The 19,181-nt window shown below is 51.0% G+C and overlaps 1 protein-coding gene across 2 annotated transcripts; it reads left to right on the top strand.

Moving 5' to 3' along the window:
* The first annotated feature begins 1,542 nt into the window (after window positions 1–1,542).
* NT5C1A (5'-nucleotidase, cytosolic IA) lies at window positions 1,543–17,789 on the top strand. 2 transcript variants are annotated; one of them, XM_074934657.1, is made up of 7 exons: window positions 1,700–1,717; window positions 8,281–8,395; window positions 12,526–12,693; window positions 13,594–13,723; window positions 14,950–15,072; window positions 15,826–16,010; window positions 16,357–17,789. In XM_074934657.1, exons 3-7 carry the CDS (start codon window positions 12,580–12,582, stop codon window positions 16,720–16,722), a joined length of 918 nt encoding a protein of 305 aa, XP_074790758.1. In that variant the 5' UTR covers window positions 1,700–1,717; window positions 8,281–8,395; window positions 12,526–12,579; the 3' UTR covers window positions 16,723–17,789. The 2 variants fall into 2 exon arrangements, with proteins under 2 accessions (XP_074790757.1, XP_074790758.1); XM_074934656.1 differs by lacking the exon at window positions 8,281–8,395 and having other exon boundaries at window positions 1,543–1,717.
* The last annotated feature ends 1,392 nt before the right edge of the window (window positions 17,790–19,181 follow it).

Here is a 19,181-nt window from a genome sequence, read left to right as displayed (position 1 = left end):
TTGCCAAATTCTAGTTTCCTGCCTCATCCATCCTCTAGATTCCAACCTTTCCTCTCTCCACCCATTATGCCTTGACTAGCACAACCTGCCTACATCTCATCTCCCCAAAATGTCACTGCTTAGCTCATCTTCCTCTCCCAGGGCTCCAACCCTGGCAGTCCTTGCACCAGCACCCTCTCTTCTGCAGCACCCAATGGAAGCTCCTCTTCTCTTCCAGGGCTTTGCATAACTCCACCCTAAATGGTTAAGGCCATATCCCAGCACTTGGCAGGCTCAGGTGCAATTCCTAGCTCTGCCACAGCTGTCCTGTGTGACCTTGGGCAAGTCACTTAGCCTCTCTGGGTCTCAGTTCCCCGTCTGCACATCAGGGATAACTCTCCTGCTCACAGGGGTTGTGTGAAGATAAATACATTAAAGATAGTGAAGCATTTGGGGGATCGACTGACGACAAGCACTATACAGAGTTAGGTTTTATTATTACCATTTCATCCCTCCTGCTCCTTTGTACCCTCTCTTCTATCCCTTCCCTTTGCCTCCTTCCCCCACTCTCAGCTTTGAGCCATCTTTCCTGCCATCCTCGATTTTGGGAGCACCGTCCTATCCCCAGGCACCCTTCCTCTCTTACTCGGGATCTCTCCTTAAAACGCACTCCATTTGCCAAACCTCCTGCACTGATCTGCAGTCTCTGAGTTAGCTCCTCGGGGCGGGGGGCCTTGGCTTAGATCTTCAAAGGTTAATTAGGCTCCTAACTCCCATTGACTCCAGTGGAGGTTAGAAGCCCAAATGCCTTTGCAGATCTCGGGGGGTATGTCTTTTCTTAGCGCCCCGACTACCCTTGCACCCCTCTCCCGTGAACAGCATCTATGTCCCAGATAAAAAGAACGGCAATGTTATTGCTGTAGCCCCCAGGGGCTCCGACAGGGATCAAGGCCCCAGGGGGCTAGGTGCGGTGCATACACATAATAAAAGAGTCCGTGGGCTTACGGTCTAAAGCAGCCATACTCAGACCTCAGGGGTTCAGGAGCCAAATCAGCGATCAGCATTACCCCAAAGGGCCCCCCCAGTGGTGTGAATTCATGGCTTCAGTTACTCGAGTGCCAGATACCCACTCAAGGGCCTTTGAATACCGTGTGCTGCGAAGAGCCGCAGGAGCCCCATTACAGCGCCTCCAAAGCCTAAGCCTGAGTATCGCGGATCTCAAGAGGGGAAACAGAGGCACGGGCAGCAGGTGACTGGCCCGAGGTCACACCGGGGCGGAACCAGCCGGGGAACCCAGGCGGCCTGAGTCCCAGCCAGGTGCCCTGCCCGGGGCGCCGAAGGACGAGCCGAGGGGGGCCCTGCCCGGGTCCGCAGCACCGGTCCCCCGAGGCGCAGCCCGGCCTGGCGCTGGTTTGCCGCCCGGCTTGCGGGGCAGGGCCGGGCTGGGCGGGAAGAGCCCGGCAGGCTCCAGCGCCGCACGGGTTAAGCCAGCTGGCCCCTGCGATCTCGGCGCAGGGCGGGCGGCCCCTATAAAGCGCCCCCGCCCAGCCGAGCGGCGCGCGCCGCGTCCCGGGGAGACCCAGCAGCGCAGCCGCTCGCGCTCCGGGCCGGCGAGATGGAGCCGGCCGCCGCTGGGGAGGGCTCGTCCGCGGGCGGCCAGGAGGCCGGGACGCCGCAGCGCTGGGAGGAAGCCAAGACTTTCTATGACAGCCTGACCCCTAGAAAGAAACCCAAACCAGTAAGAGCCTTTCCTTTCCTGCTGGGGCTGGGACCTGGGGGGCTGGGGCAGCAAACCCTCCCCGTGCCGGGAGCAGGGGCCAAGCCCCAGGATTTGGGCCACCTGGACACCCCCCCACACCCCCTCCGACCTGTTGCATCGATCTGCTGCGATGCCTTTGCAGGCTGGCTTGCCAGGGCCCCCCCTGCCTCGGCCCTGGGAGGATGGCACCCTGAGCTAGGTTGCTCCTGCCCTGCTCCCTGGCCGCAGCAGAGCGGCTGGACGCATGCCAGGTCCCCTGGGTGCCTGTCACAGGCAGAGCATGCCCGATATGCCATCGTAGCCAAGGCAGGAGATTCCCAGCCCAGGCCCAAGCTCCGTCTGTGACCCACCTTCTCGTCCCTGTTGCTGGAGTGTGGGTGCCCATGTAAGAGGGGGTGGGTTGAGGATGGGTGAGGCTGAATCCCCTGGCAGCTCCAGTCGGGCAGCTAATGTCATTTGAATGTGGCTGCTCCTGCTCAGTCTCATTGGCCTGTGCCCTTCGGCTAAGAGCCCTGTGTTATCTAATGGGCACTGAGCTATAAACCCCTCTGGCACAAGTTTAATAATAGAAACTCCCACAACCAGCAGAACGTCCGCAGGAACCCTGGGCTGGAAAACAAGGTGTAGAAACCCGCCTGCCTCCCATTACCTGTGGTCAGGAATAAACTTCCCTGCTGGCTGCTTGTTTGTTAAATGGCCCTTCAGGGGTTCTTGCACCTGCCTCTGGAGCATTAGCTACTGGCCACTGACTGAGAGAGACAAGGTCCTGGAGCCAAGAGACCCCCCCACCCCCGCCCCGCCGTCTGGTCCAGTCTGGAAATTCCTGGGTTCATGGTGCTGCAGGCCTGCCCCGGGAGCGCGTGTCCTAGCGGCTCCCAGTTAACGCTTCTGTCTCACACCTGTAACCTCAGGTGTGAACTCGGACAGAGAGAGACTTGGCAGGCTGTAGTTCTGTGGAGCCCTGCCAGCTCTGGGCATCGTCTCCGGCAGACACATTCCTTGCGTGGAAATCTCGTTTGGTTCCTTGAATCCTGCAGATGGATGATGGTCGCTGGCTTTAGCCTTCACAGCTGTAGTGGGAACTGAGAGGGGATAAGCTAGCCTGGGTTATAACAATGATCTTCTGCCCCCTTTCATGCCAGGCTCTCAGACAGCTTCAGCCATTAATGCGACCTCTCAACACCCTCAGAAGTGAGTAATCAGTATTATTATCTCCATTTGACAGATGGGGAAACTGAGGCATGGAGCAGTTAAGTGAGTTGCCCACAGTCAGTGGCAGAGCTGGGACCAAAAGCCAGGCGTCCTGATTCCTAGTCCTGGGGGTCTGGAAAACACTTCCTCTCTCTGACCACATTGCCAGGAATCTTCTCTGTGGGATCTGCCATGACTCCCAGCTCACACTCCTGCCCCAGGGGCTGGCTTCAGGCAGGCTGTGAGGTGCAGGCGCCAACAGCCATGCAGAGAGCTCCCATTGCAGCTCAGACACAGCTGGGCATGCCCAGAGAGGCAGCTGTCACAGCCCATGATGAATGGGTGCAAGGCATTTCCCTGTCTTATTTATATAGTGTTTTGAAAACCCATAAGCATCCCAGCCATCGCAGTGAACTTTAATCTGACCCCCGAGTGCTTGGGGGGGGAAGGGGGCAGGGATCTGTGGTCTGTTTAAGAAAGATTTCTAGGTATCAGTAGTCTGTCTGTCATCTGTTCTGTCCCTCCGTCTGCCCGCTGCCTTCGCAGGCCCAGGGGACATGCCTGTCCTCTCTGCTGGGAGCGGTCTCCATGTCCGAGCTGGGATCCTGGAATGACGCCAGCTGACCGCACAGCCCTGCTGCTTGTTGGATACAAGACCAGGCGAGAGAGACGGGTGAAGAGACTCGGGGGCGTCTTACAGTCCCAGGAGCAGGTGGGGAGGGGGCTGATGATGCTTATAGTAAGCCCTTGATTTCCATAGCCTCGGAAGTGAATGCGGAGTAGGCAGGAAGAGGGTGACATCGTGGGGCTGTAAACAGCTAACGGGGGTCACGGGTGCATTAAATTGGGCCCAGAGGCACCTAGGCTTTGAGGCACCATTCCGTCAAGCCCCGCCACTTCTTCCAGGCCCCATCTAGTCTCTTCCTCCCAATTTCACTCCTTTTCAGTGCTCTTCCCAGTGGGCCCCTGTCAGCCCCCACTCCTCACAGCAGTGATGGTTCTCACTGCTGCCTTGAGTCTCCCTCCAACCACTAGGGCTGGGTCAGGAATTAGACCCATCATTCCATGATGCTTACAATGCCTTCTAATGGCCTCATAACCCTCTCCAGTGACGCCAAGTATGAGAACGCCCCCCCCCCCCCCCCCTGGCCGGCCGGCATACAACTGGTCCCAAGACAGGACCCTGGAACTAAATCCTCCTGAAGTGTTGGAGAAGGAGCTGGAATCCAGAGCTGGAGCTGGATCCAGATTTCACACCGGATCCCTATCCCTCTAATGGACCAAACCAAAATGCCAGATCCAGGCATCTCTGAACTTGGAGGGAGGGGAGGGTCTGAATCCAGATCAACGTCTCAGTTGTGTTGGTCAGGCCCTTCGTTACACAGAAGCCTTTGAGAACTACTCTGCAGGGATTGATGGGTGCAAAGCGTCTGGAGATGGGAAAGAAACAAGCTCCAGCAGTCTGGGGGGCCCCTGCTGAGAAGAAGAGTCAGTAAGAGTCACTCACAGCTATGCAGTGGTGGTCCTGTTACAGCTTGTGGCTTGGCTCAGGGGCAGCTGTCCCCCAACTCCTGCAATTGACATCACAGAGAGAGGGTTTTCTTGAGGAATGCAAATGCACCCTCAGAGTGACACCGGCACAGCTGGGCTCCAGCCTCAGGTCGTATTAATTTTTCATCATTTTTGTGTTCATAAATATAGGCCCAGATTCTCAGCTGGGGTAAATTGGATATTGTGACAGCCCAGTCTTGGCCGACATGCCAATGACTGAGCCACCAATCTCTTGAGCTAAAAGCGTGAGCTGCTACGGCTTGAGCTAAAACTTTCTAAGGGGCATTATCACAGATTAATTTTCCCTGTGGATCAGACACAGCCCTGGGCCCTGGAACGCATGCTCATCAGTGTTGCGTCACGCCAGCTGAGGCTCTGGCCCACCGCGTATAAATAAAAAACACGTTAATTTAGTAGTAACAATAAATGACTGTGACCCTAACACCGGTTTAAAAGAGAGCACGTTTTCATTCCCCTGGGGAATACAGTGTTCAGTTCTGCGCCCCTGGTGATCAGAAGGTTATTGACAAACTGGAGGGACTTCAGAGAAGAGCAAGAGAAATGATCCGAAAGGTTAGGGCACTTGCGAGGAAAGCATGGAAATGCCTATTGTGGTGATGGCCCCCAGTGGGGAGACAAGTTTGCAACTATTTGAGAGGAGGATGAGGGATGACACAGGCTGGCATGAAGGGTAGAACCAGGGGAAATGGGGGGGAGGAATTAAGAAAGGGAAAATGTAGGGTGAATGCCCAGAGAAACTTCCTGACAGTGGGACGATGGAATCGGGTCCCGGAGGAAGGGAAGAATACCCCATTGCTTGGAACGGTTAAAACAAGACTGGACAATGTACTAGTCATTAGGTGCTAGGGAATGGACATACCCCAGCTGGAAGGACCTTATGGGTTTTGTCCTATCGGTGAACAGCCTATCGGTGCCAATTCAGATCGGGCTGCCCACTCCTGAGCTGTCTTGGAGATGCCAGGCTGGACACCTGCAGGCTCTCTCAGGAGCTGCCCAAGGCCATGGCAGCTGCCCACTGAGTGGCAAACACAAGTCCTATCTGGAGATACCAAGTCAGGGCAGTGCTTTGTGCTGCAGTGCTCCATTTTCCCAGGATGTCGTCTGCCTGCTTCTCAATTCATCACCTTCAGCCTTGCCTGCTCCTTGCCTATGTTCAAGGTGTTCCTCTGTCTGGCTGCGCGGGACGTGTCTCCCACGAGTTGGGATTTCCCCTCAGTTCCTGTAAAGTTCAGGGATCTCTGCACGTTCCTTGGTGCCCGCATGGGAGCCAGCACCATATATGCTCCAAACTCCTGTACCTTTGCTGACTGGAAGTCATATCTCCGGTCTGGGTTTTTGGTGGCATCTGGGATTTCCGGGACTTGGCCATCAACTCTTGGCAGGGTATTTAGGAATTGTAACCACAGCAGCTCTCGTGTAACAGGATTAGGTGACCGGATTAGAGGAGTGCCATCTGGTGCAATGTTTGAAGCTGCCTTTGCTGGAAGGAATCACTTGCAGTTATAAGTATCAAGGTTGAAATACATAGACGCCCTGGAAATCCTGGCAGAATTGTCTCAGCCCTTCATCCTTTGGAGGAGGATAAAGCTGTGCTGGGTCTTTCAGATGAAACCTTTGTTCAGCCTGTCCTTGGAGGATGTTAACGCTCCCTTGGTGCTTTTTTTTAAGAGCATGTGCCCCCTTCCCCCTCTCTGGGATCCTGGCCAAAATTCCTGTTCTGTGTGCCGTTGGCTATCGTTCTCCACCCCAGAGTTGGCCGCATTTCAGCGGTACTGAGTATACATCATCTGTGAAGTGCTGTGGGATGAGAGGCGCTATAGAAATGTACAATATTATTAGTTTTAATCATTCCCCCTATCATTTCTCCATTTTTCTTTCTGTATTTGAAGGGTTTTTATTTTAACATGGCTCTGTTTAGGGATTCAAGCTTGTCTAAGAAAATACAGACTGTGTGGGAGGGTAGGGGCGACTGGTAAGGAATTATGGGAGCTGTTGGCTAACACTGGGATAGTGGCTTAAAGGCAGCAGGTACTTTCCAGACCGCTAGCCCAATGACTGCTTGGGAGGAGGATTAGACCTACATCTGCAGTTCCCAAAGGTTTAAATCCCCTTTTAGCATCTCCCTGCATTGCACTGTTTGCTGATGGCTAGTGCTTCCTACCTGGTTGCCCTTCTGTCCTTGTCTTAAGATGCTGAGTCCAGACATGAACAGAACCCTAGAAGACAGCTCCATCTTCCCCTTCACTATCCTCCTATAATATTTCTGTTAAGCTCTTTATTAATCCTCTGCTGAAAGGGGCTAGATGGAGCCTTTGGTCTGATCCTCCAATGCAAAGGAAGAGGATAGAACAGCTGACCTATTTTTTTAAATTCCAAAATGCAGAATTCAGTTTGATTCAGCTCAGCAAAGCCCTCGAGCTGCTTTCCAGACACTGTTTGATGACCAGCATTAACTGACCTTGAGGATAAACAGTGTTTGTTCTGAACTATCCCGTCTCCTGGCCCCAAGGATCCCCACTCGGCTGATGGTCACGCTGGGGTGGGATGCTGCGTAGGGTCCCATGTGGTCTGACAGCAAATATGAAGTGTGGCTAGGAGGTCACTAAAGAATACAACTGTTTGTTAGGAGGAGAAGAAGCGCAGTCTAGTGGTTAAAGCACAGGAGTGGGAGTGTGCGCTCCTGGGTTCTTTTCTTGCTTCTGCCCCAGGATTGCCATATGACTGTAGGCAAATATCTTGCTCTCCAAACCTTGGTTGCCCATTTGTAAAGTAGAGATAAGAGCTGACTTCCCCCAGACGGAAAGGTTGTAAATAGAGCAGGTAAAAAAATAATCGATGGAACAACTTTATATTAAAAAGGCAGTTGTATCAAATTCGAAATGTGTCTTGGGGGGTGGGCTGGTTTTGTGACACTTCTCGATTGGGGGGGGGGGGAATTGAAACATGTCAATAGTGCCCCTTTGATTTCATTTGGACTTGTATTAAAATGTGAATTTAAATATTCTGTTAATGTGATGTGTATAGCGGCCACTTAATATTGCAATATAAAAGTTGCATTGAGATGACTTATTGAAACATTTAGTTTTTTTGCTCCCAAAATCAAAATTTTGGGGTTATTTGTCTTGTGGGGACTTCAAAATTTCTGACTTTGCTCCAAATTGGAACAAAAGTGTATTGTAACGGTTGGCATTTCCTACAGAAGGGGAATTCCGCGAACTGACCAGCCTGAACTGTGAAGCTTAATTCATGAACGTGTACAGTCCTCCTGCAGAAAGTGTTCTAGAGGTGCACAGTATTTAGCAGGCGTGAACAGGATTCGACAGGTGATATGTCCCCAGAGGGTGGAAGAGTGATGATGCCGGACAGCTCTGCCTGCCCACTGACGCGCTACAAAACAGCGGGGGCTACGTCAGAAATGTAGGGTGGGATACAACTGGGTATCTGGCTTAATGATCCATTTCTTGCTGCGCTTATTACCTCTGAAATTTACCCCTGGGGTGGGGCCTGTACCTTTAAATGGCAAGGAGCGAACCGGGAGCATCTTGTAAATAGCTACACGAGAGGAGGGCGTAATTGGCGCATAGACCTACAGGCAAGGTGTGGGCAGCACAGAGATCCATGCATGTATGAAAGCACAGCCAGATTTCTCTGTGCCATACCACGCCAATCCCAGCGTCTTTGAAAAGGCACGTGGAATGGCTTTCCAGAGCCCCCTCTGTTTGTCTGATCAAACTAAGTGGTTGTGACATTCACAACACTGACCCAGTTTCATCTTGCAGGAAATTCTTAAACAGCTATAAGTGGAGGATGCATTTCCCTGCTGTCCGTCGTGTACCAGGAAGCGGATACAAATGTCCTATAGCCCATCTTGGTTTACCCAGAAAACTAATTTAGGTAATAGCAGCTGTGCCCATGAACTGGATTAACTGCCAAAGGCTAGTGACAAACTGACTTGGGACTTCTAATAGTTATTAATTAAGGTCTTCGCTCATAAATGGCCCATGACACCAGAGTTATTAATGCAAATTAGAGTTAAGAGCTGGCCCATGACTAGTTAATAACTGACTGGTTACCCAGGGGGCCTTAATCTTAAAATGGTAAATTTGCTACTATTTGCCACATGTGAATTATGTATTTGGTGTGCTATGCTACTAGTCCAAAATCCTGGGCTAGTGGGAGAGAATGAATTCTCCCCTCATCTTACATTCTGTTGTGGTCCCCCATGACCGTAATATCTGCGGTCCTAGATAGCCATGCCAGCAAAGCCCAGGAGAAGTCATTTTAGGGAACAACAGTCCATGCACATCCCTGCAGAACAATCCCGAATCCTCTCTGGTGCATCTGTGAAGCTCGGTGGAGTGCTGGAGAGGAGCATTTTGTCCCATTGTTTTAGCTATATGGAAAGGGTCCTGTTGGTTTCAGGTCACTGTCCTGGTGCATGAATACTGCTTAGGGACACTTTCAGTGTTTGTCTGCAAGGCGGTTTTCTGGGCTGTATAATTAGCATGGCAGCATCTGCCTAGATAGCTCTGTTAGCTGGCCTAGATCCTGCTGAGAGAGGAGTAGGTGGGTTGTGCTAATGCACGGAGGCAGGTGACTCTTCATCCCAGCTGGCTGCAAGGGAGGTGGGAGTGACAGTATGCATCCGATGAAGTGAGCTGTAGCTCACGAAAGCTCATGCTCAAATAAATTGGTTAGTCTCTAAGGTGCCACAAGTCCTCCTTTTCTTTTTGCGAATACAGACTAACACGGTTGCTACTCTGAAATCTCTCGGGGTGGTAGAGGATCAGGGCTGAGCAGGCTGGAGAGAAGGCCCAAGCCTTCAGAGCAGCCGAGCCTGCGGAGAATCGTTGAGCTAATCTCTGTTCTCGTGTTGCTGTTTTTAATAAAGCCAAATGCTGGGGGGTGAGTTTGGACTTCGCAGAGCATGTGGACTGTGTTCGTATAGCAGGCTGGGAAAGACACCAGCTCACCTACCTGTACCAACAGCAAAATAACAATACTGGCCAGGACAACCTAGTAAACAGGAAGCCTAGAAATCAGAGCTGAAATAAACCGAGAGGAACATTGAAAATCTCACACTTAGGTGCTTAAAGACTTTTTTCAAAAGTGCCTAAATCCTATTGGAAATCTTGCTAGGTGCCAGTCTGCATTGCTAGATGCCTGAATCTCTTTGAAAATCTGACCCTTAAGCACGTCAGTTCCTAAACTCCATTGACTTTCAATGAGACCGGCTCTTAAGTGCCCAAATGACATCTGAAAATGGGACTGAGGCACTTAAATCACTTAGGCACTTTTGCAAATTTTGCCCCTATTGGGGTTGGTCCCATCTAACACACTGTTCCGTGAACCGTCTGGTTTCTAGTTTTCACTGTCTCCGTGTAATAACCCACACCCTAAGATACCCCCCCCCCCAAATCTTAACCTCTTGCCATAGGTTTTCATCCAGGTTCAGCCCCCCGCCCCCAAACCTCTTTACATGAAATCACAGGAAACCTCAAATCTGACATGTATGCTGCAGTTCACTGAACACACACACTCGCATTTCAAATCGGCTCTGATAACAATGGAACCAGCCCCCTTAGCTGGTGCCTCGAGATGAACGATAAGACGGTTGTAGCCCAGCCATGTCATCTCTCTAATATTGATTTAAACTAATAATTCCTAAACAATCTAACAAAGAGGGGGATCAGTCAAGCCAATGCACTCAGCATAATGCATCAGTAATACCCAGCAATCAGCTAAGCTGCTGGGTCCCAGAGCATAAAAATCCCTTACCATACGCCTCTGTATGTGCCCGAGATGTCACATTCAGATTTTGGGGCCGTTTTGAAAGCCCAGTGGGCCTGATTCTGCTCTCAGCTATGCCGCTGCAACTCCAATGGTGCAACTGGGAGCAGGGTTTGGCCCAGTCTTTCTCAGGACAAAGGAACACAAGAAGCTAGATTGTTCCCCAGCGTCAACCTGATTTATTGCATTGGGTTTGTTTCCAAGGAGTGGGCCAGAGAAGTCCATGGCAGCATTGCTGCTAACCACAGCATGCTCAGCTGTTGTCTGACCTAGGATTCAGAGATTCTCTGCCAGTTCTGGCCCTCTCCCCCTGTAGATGGTCTCTGATGTGCCGGAGAGAACTCTGAAAGTGGCGGGGGGGGTGTCTCATTTAAAATTTCCCCACCAAATGAAAGAGGCCAGGCTGGTTTCCCTGTCTCAGGTGGAGTTCTCTTCCTCCTCCTCCTGGACACTGCTAAACCATGAGTGGCAGGGATGACTTATTCCTGGAGGCCATAAAAATACTGCCCAGGAGCCAGGCTTTGCTTTCTCTGCAAGTGCCTCTCTTCCCTTCCTTCCCCCCCCCCTCCGCCCCCATACTGTCACAGGCTTTACTGCAGGCAAGGAGGGATCAGCTTTGTTAGATTCTTGGCAGCACATTGCTGGGGTGTCTGCAGAAGAGTCACCGTTCAGGCTTCACTTCCAATTATTTTGTCAACCAGTGAGTTGCCGCGGAGAAGCCATTTTGCTTTTGAGAAGCCACAAGCACATCACAACTTCGCCTCCGTGGCTGGCGTGAGATTAATATCCTCTCGCCGACTCAGAGCTGAGAGTGTAAACTCCTCTGGGGGAGATGGTGTCTTCATCCCCTCTGCAAGATGCCAATCCCACCTCCAGCGCAATAGACATGTCAGGGCCCAAGCCACGCCTAATGGAAGTCCATGAAAAGCCTCTTCTTGATTTCTTCCGTGGGCTGTAGATCAAGTCCTTAAAGATTAATAACAATTGCTAATCAGTGGTGGTTTGGCTCACCCTGGGCTTGCAATACCCGTTCACTGCCTTCCAGCCAGACACAACAGCCTTCCTCAGGCATTTTCCAGGCATTGCCGGCACTGATTGGTTTTGATGCCTGGGACAAAGTCTTTATCATAGCTCAGTTCTGGCTGAACTGGCACGGTCTGTAATGGTTTCTTCCCAGTGTTTATGGGAAGCCTCAAGCATTGCTAATGCACTGTGTCAAGTGGTTTTCCTGACTCCCTCCCCCAATGCAGTGCTTAGTGTTTTAAAATTATCCAGAAGCCCCTGTTTGCAGCACCAGTGCTGGGCACTGGTGGAAAGGTGCCCCGTGAATGCCAGAATGACGGGGAGGGATACTTCTATCTGTTGAAGTTTTGCACCATCACAGGAGACCACCAGCTATTCTGTTCATTTGATGCCCCTCCCATAACTTCATAATTTGGTATAGAGACACCCTAGGGACCAAATTATGCTTGTTGTAATCAGGTGCCATGCATGGTCTTCAGCTGAGTTGCACTCATGGACACCAGGTCTGAATTTGGCCTTTAATGTCAAAGGACACTAGATGCTGCATGAAACCAGGAGGCAAAAACCCATCACATTCTATGTGAGATGGCCCCCAGAGTTCCTTCAACTGGAAACATGGAGAGGTTTTTCAACAGTTGGGTGAGTGCCAAGTGACCGCTGATGAAGAGTGCAGGGAATGGAAATGTCTCCGCTCAGAGGGGCCATGGGACTGAGGATGCTGATCCTAGAAATCTCTTGGCTCGGAGAAGCCCCAGAATGCAAGGAATGGAAATGTTCCAGCTCAGAATGAACTCTGGGGTGAAGTGCTGACAAGCATTGGCTCCCTGCCTATAACCTTAAAGCAAGCAATATAGATTTGTGTGTGATTCCCAGCACACAGTCGCCCCACCCCCCCACCCAAGTGAAATGGAAGCAATCTCTGTGTGTGAATCTTGGGCCCAGAGGGCTACACTAGATGGAGTTTAATCAGAAGTGAGAAGATTGGGATGGGTTTGTTTTTAATAGACGCATGCCCAATCCCTACATTCTGATCTAGAGAACGATCCAGAACTGATGTTCCTAGACTTTGGAGAGGGGTGAACCTGGTGCTCCATTTCTGGCCTGGCATTTGATGATACCCCTGCATGCTGGAACTGGGTCCATAATCATGTGACCATTGATGGAAAATATAAGTATTAGTGACGCAATTTCTGTCTCTCTCTGTCATGCAGCCAAAGCCTGAGAATGCAATAACAATCGCAGTCTCCTCGCGGGCTCTGTTTCGCATGGAGGAAGAGCAGAAGATTTACACAGAGCAAGGGGTGGAGGCATATGTGAAATACCAGCTGGACCATGAGAATGAACCCTTCCTACCCGGCGCTGCCTTCCCATTTGTCAAGGTGAGCACCATTGCTCCAGCCCCCTGAGATCCTCTGCCTTTCCAAGCTCCCCCACCACCAGAGCAAGGCACAAGGACTTGGGCTCATGGTGTCCTGGATAAAACTGAAGGTAAACACCAACCTTAGAGAATTCTGCTCTCATCACTGTGTTATCAATCCAGAATAGCTGTATTGGCTACAATGGGAGCTACTCTGGATTCCCACTGGTGTAAGAGAGAGCAGAATTCAGTTCAAAGAATCTAGAAAACCTTGGGAGAGAAGGAAAATACTCTGAGAAAACTTTAAGGGTAATGGCTTCCACTGAACAGCATGGATTAGAACTGAAAAATTCATCTTGGGTAAAAATCTTCCCAACGGCCAGCTTTTTAGATGTGCCCAAGGAGTCATGAGCTGTGCTTGTTTTGTGTCATGTAGAAGATTTGATTAGACCCTTCCTCTGCCTTTTGAAGGCCATGGAGGAAGGAGATATGGATGCTCTTCTGACAGGGCTGTCTTCTCTGAAAGCACCTGAGCATCTGTATTTCAGAGAGAAAGTAATGGAGTTAGTGGATGGATGGATGGATGGAGTATGGGCAAGATGGGGCAGAAGCAGGAGTAGCTAGTGCTGTCGAATTTATTTTTAAAAGATGAAAACTTAGGAGACACATACATCATGGGGAAACAAATTGCTAACTCCCCTTGAGGGACAGACCTAAATGGGTTCCTTCCAACCTTTGGCATCCTCTGTTCATGGACACGCAGATAATAGTAGAGGGCAGATAGGAACACGTTGACTATAAGCAGACAGAGACACATGTAAATCAGTGGGCATCAGGTTTCAGCTCGTCCACTTCTCTTGTTAAGGAGCATGTGCATGAGCTGGTGGCTAGATCACTCTTCCCTCTTTCTTTGGACTTGTAGGCCCTTGAAGCTGTCAACACTCAGTTGCGAGAGCTCTACCCCGACGGTGAAGAACTCTTTGATATTGTCCTCATGACTAATAACCACGCCCAGGTCGGGGTCCGTCTGATCAACAGCATCAATCATCACGGTAAGCACCGAACGACCCTGAGCCAGAACCATTTAAATGACCTGGGAGCTGGTGGCCATTGGGTCTTTGGTTAGTGGCTGTGATGGTGGAGAAACTGGAGGGCAAAGCTTTATCTTCTGTTCCCCGCGCTATTCCGTTAAACCACCCAGCAAGCCCCAGTCTCCTGTGGCTTAGGCTAAAGATGGTTGTAGGCTAACCCTCTCCAGTCTTCAAGGGTACCAATAAAATGTGATCCAGCTCTGAATCAACCTTGCTTCTGGTTTGGTAAATGGGGGTTTGGCAACATCTGCCCCATTTTGGGCCATCTCTTCTTGGGACGATTAAGCCAAAATCAGAACAGCGTATGCAGTTCCTGGGCACTTGGATGGAACGAGACCTGGATCAAACCACACCTGGGTACTTTCCAGGGTCAAAAGCCATCTGATGAGTTTCTGCCAAACTCAAACCAACCTTGATTTTGCCATCTCCCTAGTTTAGATCTGAGTTCTTGGTGTGAATAACCCTGGGAACGGAAGGAATGATGGGAGGGGTAGAGAAGCAGTATAATAATAATTAGCTCTTGTCTAGCACTTTGCATCAGTAGAGCTCAAAGTGCTTTACAAGCAGGTCAGTGACATTATCCCCATTTTACATATGGGGAAACTGAGGCAAGGGGCAGTGAAGTGATTTGCCCCAAGTCACTCCACAGGCTAGTGGCAGAGCTGGGATTAGAGCCCAGGCCTCCTGAGTCACAGCCTATTCTTCTAGCCACTAGGCCGCCCTGTCTCTATAGATGTCAATATTGAATTAATACCATGTGCCCCTTTGGGGCTTTCCTGGGTCTGGGAGGAGGATGGCTCACAGGAGGACACTGCTAAGTGTAGTGTGGTGCAGGGGCTCAGTGAAGGGGTTATTGACAGGTGTCAGGAAACCAGTGTCAACAGCCACTAGGTATGAGGCATTGTGTCCAAGCAGGACTACTGCGTCAGTATCTGTGACAGGGCTGGCCTGGGCATCACCGTTGCCAGCAGCCACGGGGCCCCCACCCTTCTGGTGGCCAGGCTGCCCTGTGCTCATTTGCTGTCTCTTTCCTCTGGCCTGGCATCAGAGGGGGAGCAAATCCCCACTCTGGTTCACTCCCCCACCAGTGGCAGCTGCTGGGGCCCCCTGCACGCCATAGGGCTGGATAGCCGTCTGGGCCCTTGCTGGGCCATGCCAGCTAATTTGGTGCATCCGGCCATCCTCAGATCTGTTCATCGAGAGGTTCTGCATGACGGGAGGGAACAGCCCCACTTGCTACCTGAAGGCCTATCACACCAACCTGTACCTCTCCTCTGATGCCGAGAAAGTGAGTGAGGCCATTGAACAGGGTGAGTCTGCCGGTCAAACCCTGGGTGGCAGCGGGCGGGGGGCACCGCCCACATCCCATTGCTCTAGGAGAGCGGTGTAAGGACCAGCCGCCCCGGGATCTCCATCCAGCGGGGTAGCGGAGGCGTCCCACACCCTGCCTCCATCACACCCCTGCCCTTGCTGAGGCGACGTGGGCCCTCTCGTTTCCATGGAAACGGCAGCATTCGCTGATATCTATAGCTTCTCAAAGTGCAGGTGGGCCGCTCTCCTCAGCTGGCTGCTGGATGGATACTGACTCCTTCCATGCTGGTGGGAACAGCTGACGAGCTGAAAGCACCTGAAAGAAATGCAGAGACAAATGATGGAAACCCATGTACATTCTGCAATCTTTGCTCCCCCCGGCCGCCCCCAAATCCCCACTAAATACATGGAGGGAGGCTGGCACCTAAACAGAACACTAGACCCTTCATCCAGAGGCTCACGTCTTCACCTAGGTATCTAAGTGCCTCTGGCTTTGCTAAATGCTGATGTGAAGGTCCAGACGCAAGATGCAAGCGTCCAACGTAAGGACTGGTGTTGGAGTGTCTCCGCTCTGTAAAAACAACGAGGAGTCCTTGTGGCACCTTAGAGACTCACAAATGTATTTGGGCGTAAGCTGCTCTGTGTGTGTGTCCAGTTCTGTTGCTCGGCTCCGCAGTAGGAGGACCTGGGAAGCGCAGTCGGGAGGAGCCTTGCCGCCTGCCACGTTTTTCTCTCTTGTTCCCTCCCCCAAGGAATCGCCGCGGCCACCATGTTCAGCCCCAGCAAAGACGTGAAAGTGTCGGAGAGCCAGCTGCGGGTGGCGTTCGACGGGGACGCCGTCCTCTTCTCGGACGAGTCGGAGCAGATTGTGAAGGCGCACGGCCTCGACATGTTTTTTGAACACGAAAAGGCTTATGAGAACAAGCCACTGGCCCAGGTACGGCTGATCGCCCCCCGACCCGCTAGCCCCAGGAACCAGGTCTGGGACAGGCAGCGCTGAGAATGGGCTGACGGCTCCAGCAATTCCCACTCCATTAGCCCTGAGCCCAAGCCGAGGGGGCAGAGCGGGATGAGGCTGATGCTGGGTTTCTGAGGCGATGGCTTCGAAAGACAGGGGAGCTCAATGGGAGTTAGGTGCCTAAATAGCTCTGAGGATCTGGGCCTTGGTTCCTATACGCTTGGCTAGAGGATTCCCACAGCAGGGATAGGGCCTTTCCCAAAGCATGGGGAGTGGGGAAGGGATGAAGGTAGCTGTGAATGACCGTGTCCCTTTGCTTGGGTAGGGGCCACTGAAGGGCTTTCTGGAATCCCTGGGGAAGCTGCAGAAGAAGTTCTACTCCAAGGGGCTGAGACTGGAGTGTCCAATTCGCACCTACCTGGTCACTGCCCGGAGCGCTGCCAGCTCTGGGGCTCGTGCCCTAAAGACTCTCCGCAGCTGGGGACTAGAAACGGATGAAGCCCTGTTCCTGGCCGGAGCCCCCAAGGGTCCGCTGCTGGAGAAGATCCGTCCGCACATCTTCTTCGATGACCAGATGTTCCAGGTGGAGGGGGCGAAGGAGAGTGGCACCATCGCGGCCCACGTCCCGTACGGCGTAGCCCAGAAGCAGAGGCGGATGGCGCAAGAGAAACAAACCAAGAACAGCAAGTAGCCGTAGCTGGTGGTGGGAACTGTGACTGCAGGTGCTCGCTGACCAGGGCACCGCTCGTGGATTGATATCTGGGTCTGAGCGTCTTTGATTAGTATTGAAGTTGCAGCTGCCTTGTCTGGGTGGGTTGAAGGAAAGGTTTCCTTTTGCCTTTGTGTTGCACTTTATTGACTGTCTCTGTCCTGCCAGCCCCGCATCACCACCCATGCCCCATGCATAAAGGTCAGAAGGGTCAACCAATGCCTGAACCCAACTCTGCTACCTTTGCTCCTGTGTCTCCGAATCAGCCATTGCTGAGTTGCGCCCCATCGGCTGTCGCCTCATCTCCGCACCCGCCTCTCTGCCCTCGTGCCTAAGCCGGCACCAGCCATTCTGATCCTGCTATGCCTCCCCTGTGTTTCAGGGGCCCATAGAAACCCAGAGGAGCTTACGCTTAAGTTCTGCACCAGATGTTGACCACAAAGCTTGGAGAACTTAAACCGAAACCCAGCCAGACTCGAGAAGCCTACAGGAGGGGGGACCTTGCGTTGGACAGGATCTGTGAGAACAGGGCTCTCCTTCTGGGGAACTCATATGCCATCCCAATTTAAACTTTTGGTGCTCATTTAAAAAAAACAAACAGGGAAATTCCCAATCCAAGAACTTTGATATATTAAAAAAAAAAAAAAAAGTCAAGGCTGACAATGTTTCAATGGAATCCAGCTTACGCACAGAAACAATGTCACAATATTGTTACAAACCATTTACAGGTTTAAACATTAAACGGTCTGTAAATGAGGTTAAAAGATGCAGCCAATTTCCCACCGCTGTTGCTGCACCCACCCAAACTTAAGTTTGTCTGTGAATGTTTGGGGAAATAGAAAGACTGGTCAACGCTAGATAAGAAAATCTCAAGCCCTATTTCCTAGTCAGTGTTTTGGGCCAATATGTTATGGCCCAAATTCAGGTGCTACTATTAGATACCTAAATCCATAAGGTTGCAGAGGGGTAGCTGTGTTAGTCTGTATCAGCAAAAACAACGAAGAGTCCTTGTGGCACCTTAGAGACTAACAAATTTATTTGGGCCTAAGCTTCCGTGGGCTAAAACCCACTTCATCAGATGCATGGAGTGGAAAATATAGTAGGGAGGTATAAATACACAGCACATGAATATACACACGTACATGTGCTGTGTATTTATACCTCCCTACTGTATTTTCCACTCCATGCATCTGATGAAGTGGGTTTTAGCCCACAGAAGCTTAGGCCCAAATAAATTTGTTAGTCTCTAAGGTGCCACAAGGACTCCTTGTTGTTTTTGCTAAACGCATAAGTAACGCCTGGAAAAAAGGCATCTCAAGTTGAGCATCTGAAAATTGAACCACACAAAGTCAGAAGCCACTTTTCAAAATGTGGCTTCCCGGCCTCTGGACCTAGGCTGGGCATTTGTGTAAGTTGAAAGACAGTCCTAACCTATGGGGGGGAGACACATTTTCTCGAAATCGACAATTACATCAGCTGAGAATTTGAGCCTGAGTGTTTCGTTAGCCACAGCAAAATTCAAGTTTCATTCAACCTGAGGCTACTGGGCAATTCATAACCCTGCTCCTGGCACTTTCCTAAGACCTGTGGTGACTCCTGCAATTGAAAGATGCTGCTAACACAATGGGAAAGAATTAAATCCCCAATTCAGAAAGGAATCCGAGAGCTGTTCTGAAGCCGTGTATGGAATTCATTCAACAACATTCTTACTTGAAGGTGCAGCCTGGAGGAACAATAGAAGGTTAAAGATCATTTTAAAAAATACTCCTTCCCCGTTGGTGTGTTCTAGGTAGCACAAATAGCAATGCCCATGGTTAAGATTGCCTGGCGCTTACCGTTATAAGACCACGTTTTCAATTGCTTAGAACTTAGACCGTTTAATTTGGGCTGAAATTTTCCACATGAGGTGGCTGCCTCTGGCTGACTCTTTTTTTTGCACATTTTCAGTTACAATGGTTTGGCCATTTCCAAGGATGAGGGTTCTTATATAGCAACTGAAATAATATTAACAATCAACCACACGCTTCGCCACCAATCCTGTATGTTTGTTCCGTGCACTAAATCCTGCTTGGACAATGAAAGCACTGGTAAGTTTTAGCTTGTTTCTCTGGTCAGTTTCCCGTTGAGATCCACTCTGCTGCCCTGCTGGGGTTTCAGACACCTCGGGGAAGATTTTAAATCCAAACCAACAAGCTTTCAAGAAATGAAATATGACAAAACCATTTCTATTAATATTCAGTTTTATCAAAAGTAGGAGGCGGTTGGGGACGAAACTGTCTGACAGGGACCCTTCCAACCAGCCTGTCGGGATACGTGCAGGGCTTTCATGTGAACATCCAAGGTGCTTCCTGTAGATTGGCATTGACTGACATCTGTGGAAGTTCTGCCAAGTGCAAGCAGTCCAAGTCAGATCGTCGCCCAAGTCTAGAAGGTGACCTTGC

The sequence above is a fragment of the Natator depressus genome, chromosome 19 (genome assembly GCF_965152275.1).
Source record: "Natator depressus isolate rNatDep1 chromosome 19, rNatDep2.hap1, whole genome shotgun sequence".
NCBI lineage: Eukaryota > Metazoa > Chordata > Testudines > Cheloniidae > Natator > Natator depressus.
Note: the sequence above shows the minus strand (reverse complement) of the source record. Positions and strands in the feature narration are given on the sequence as shown.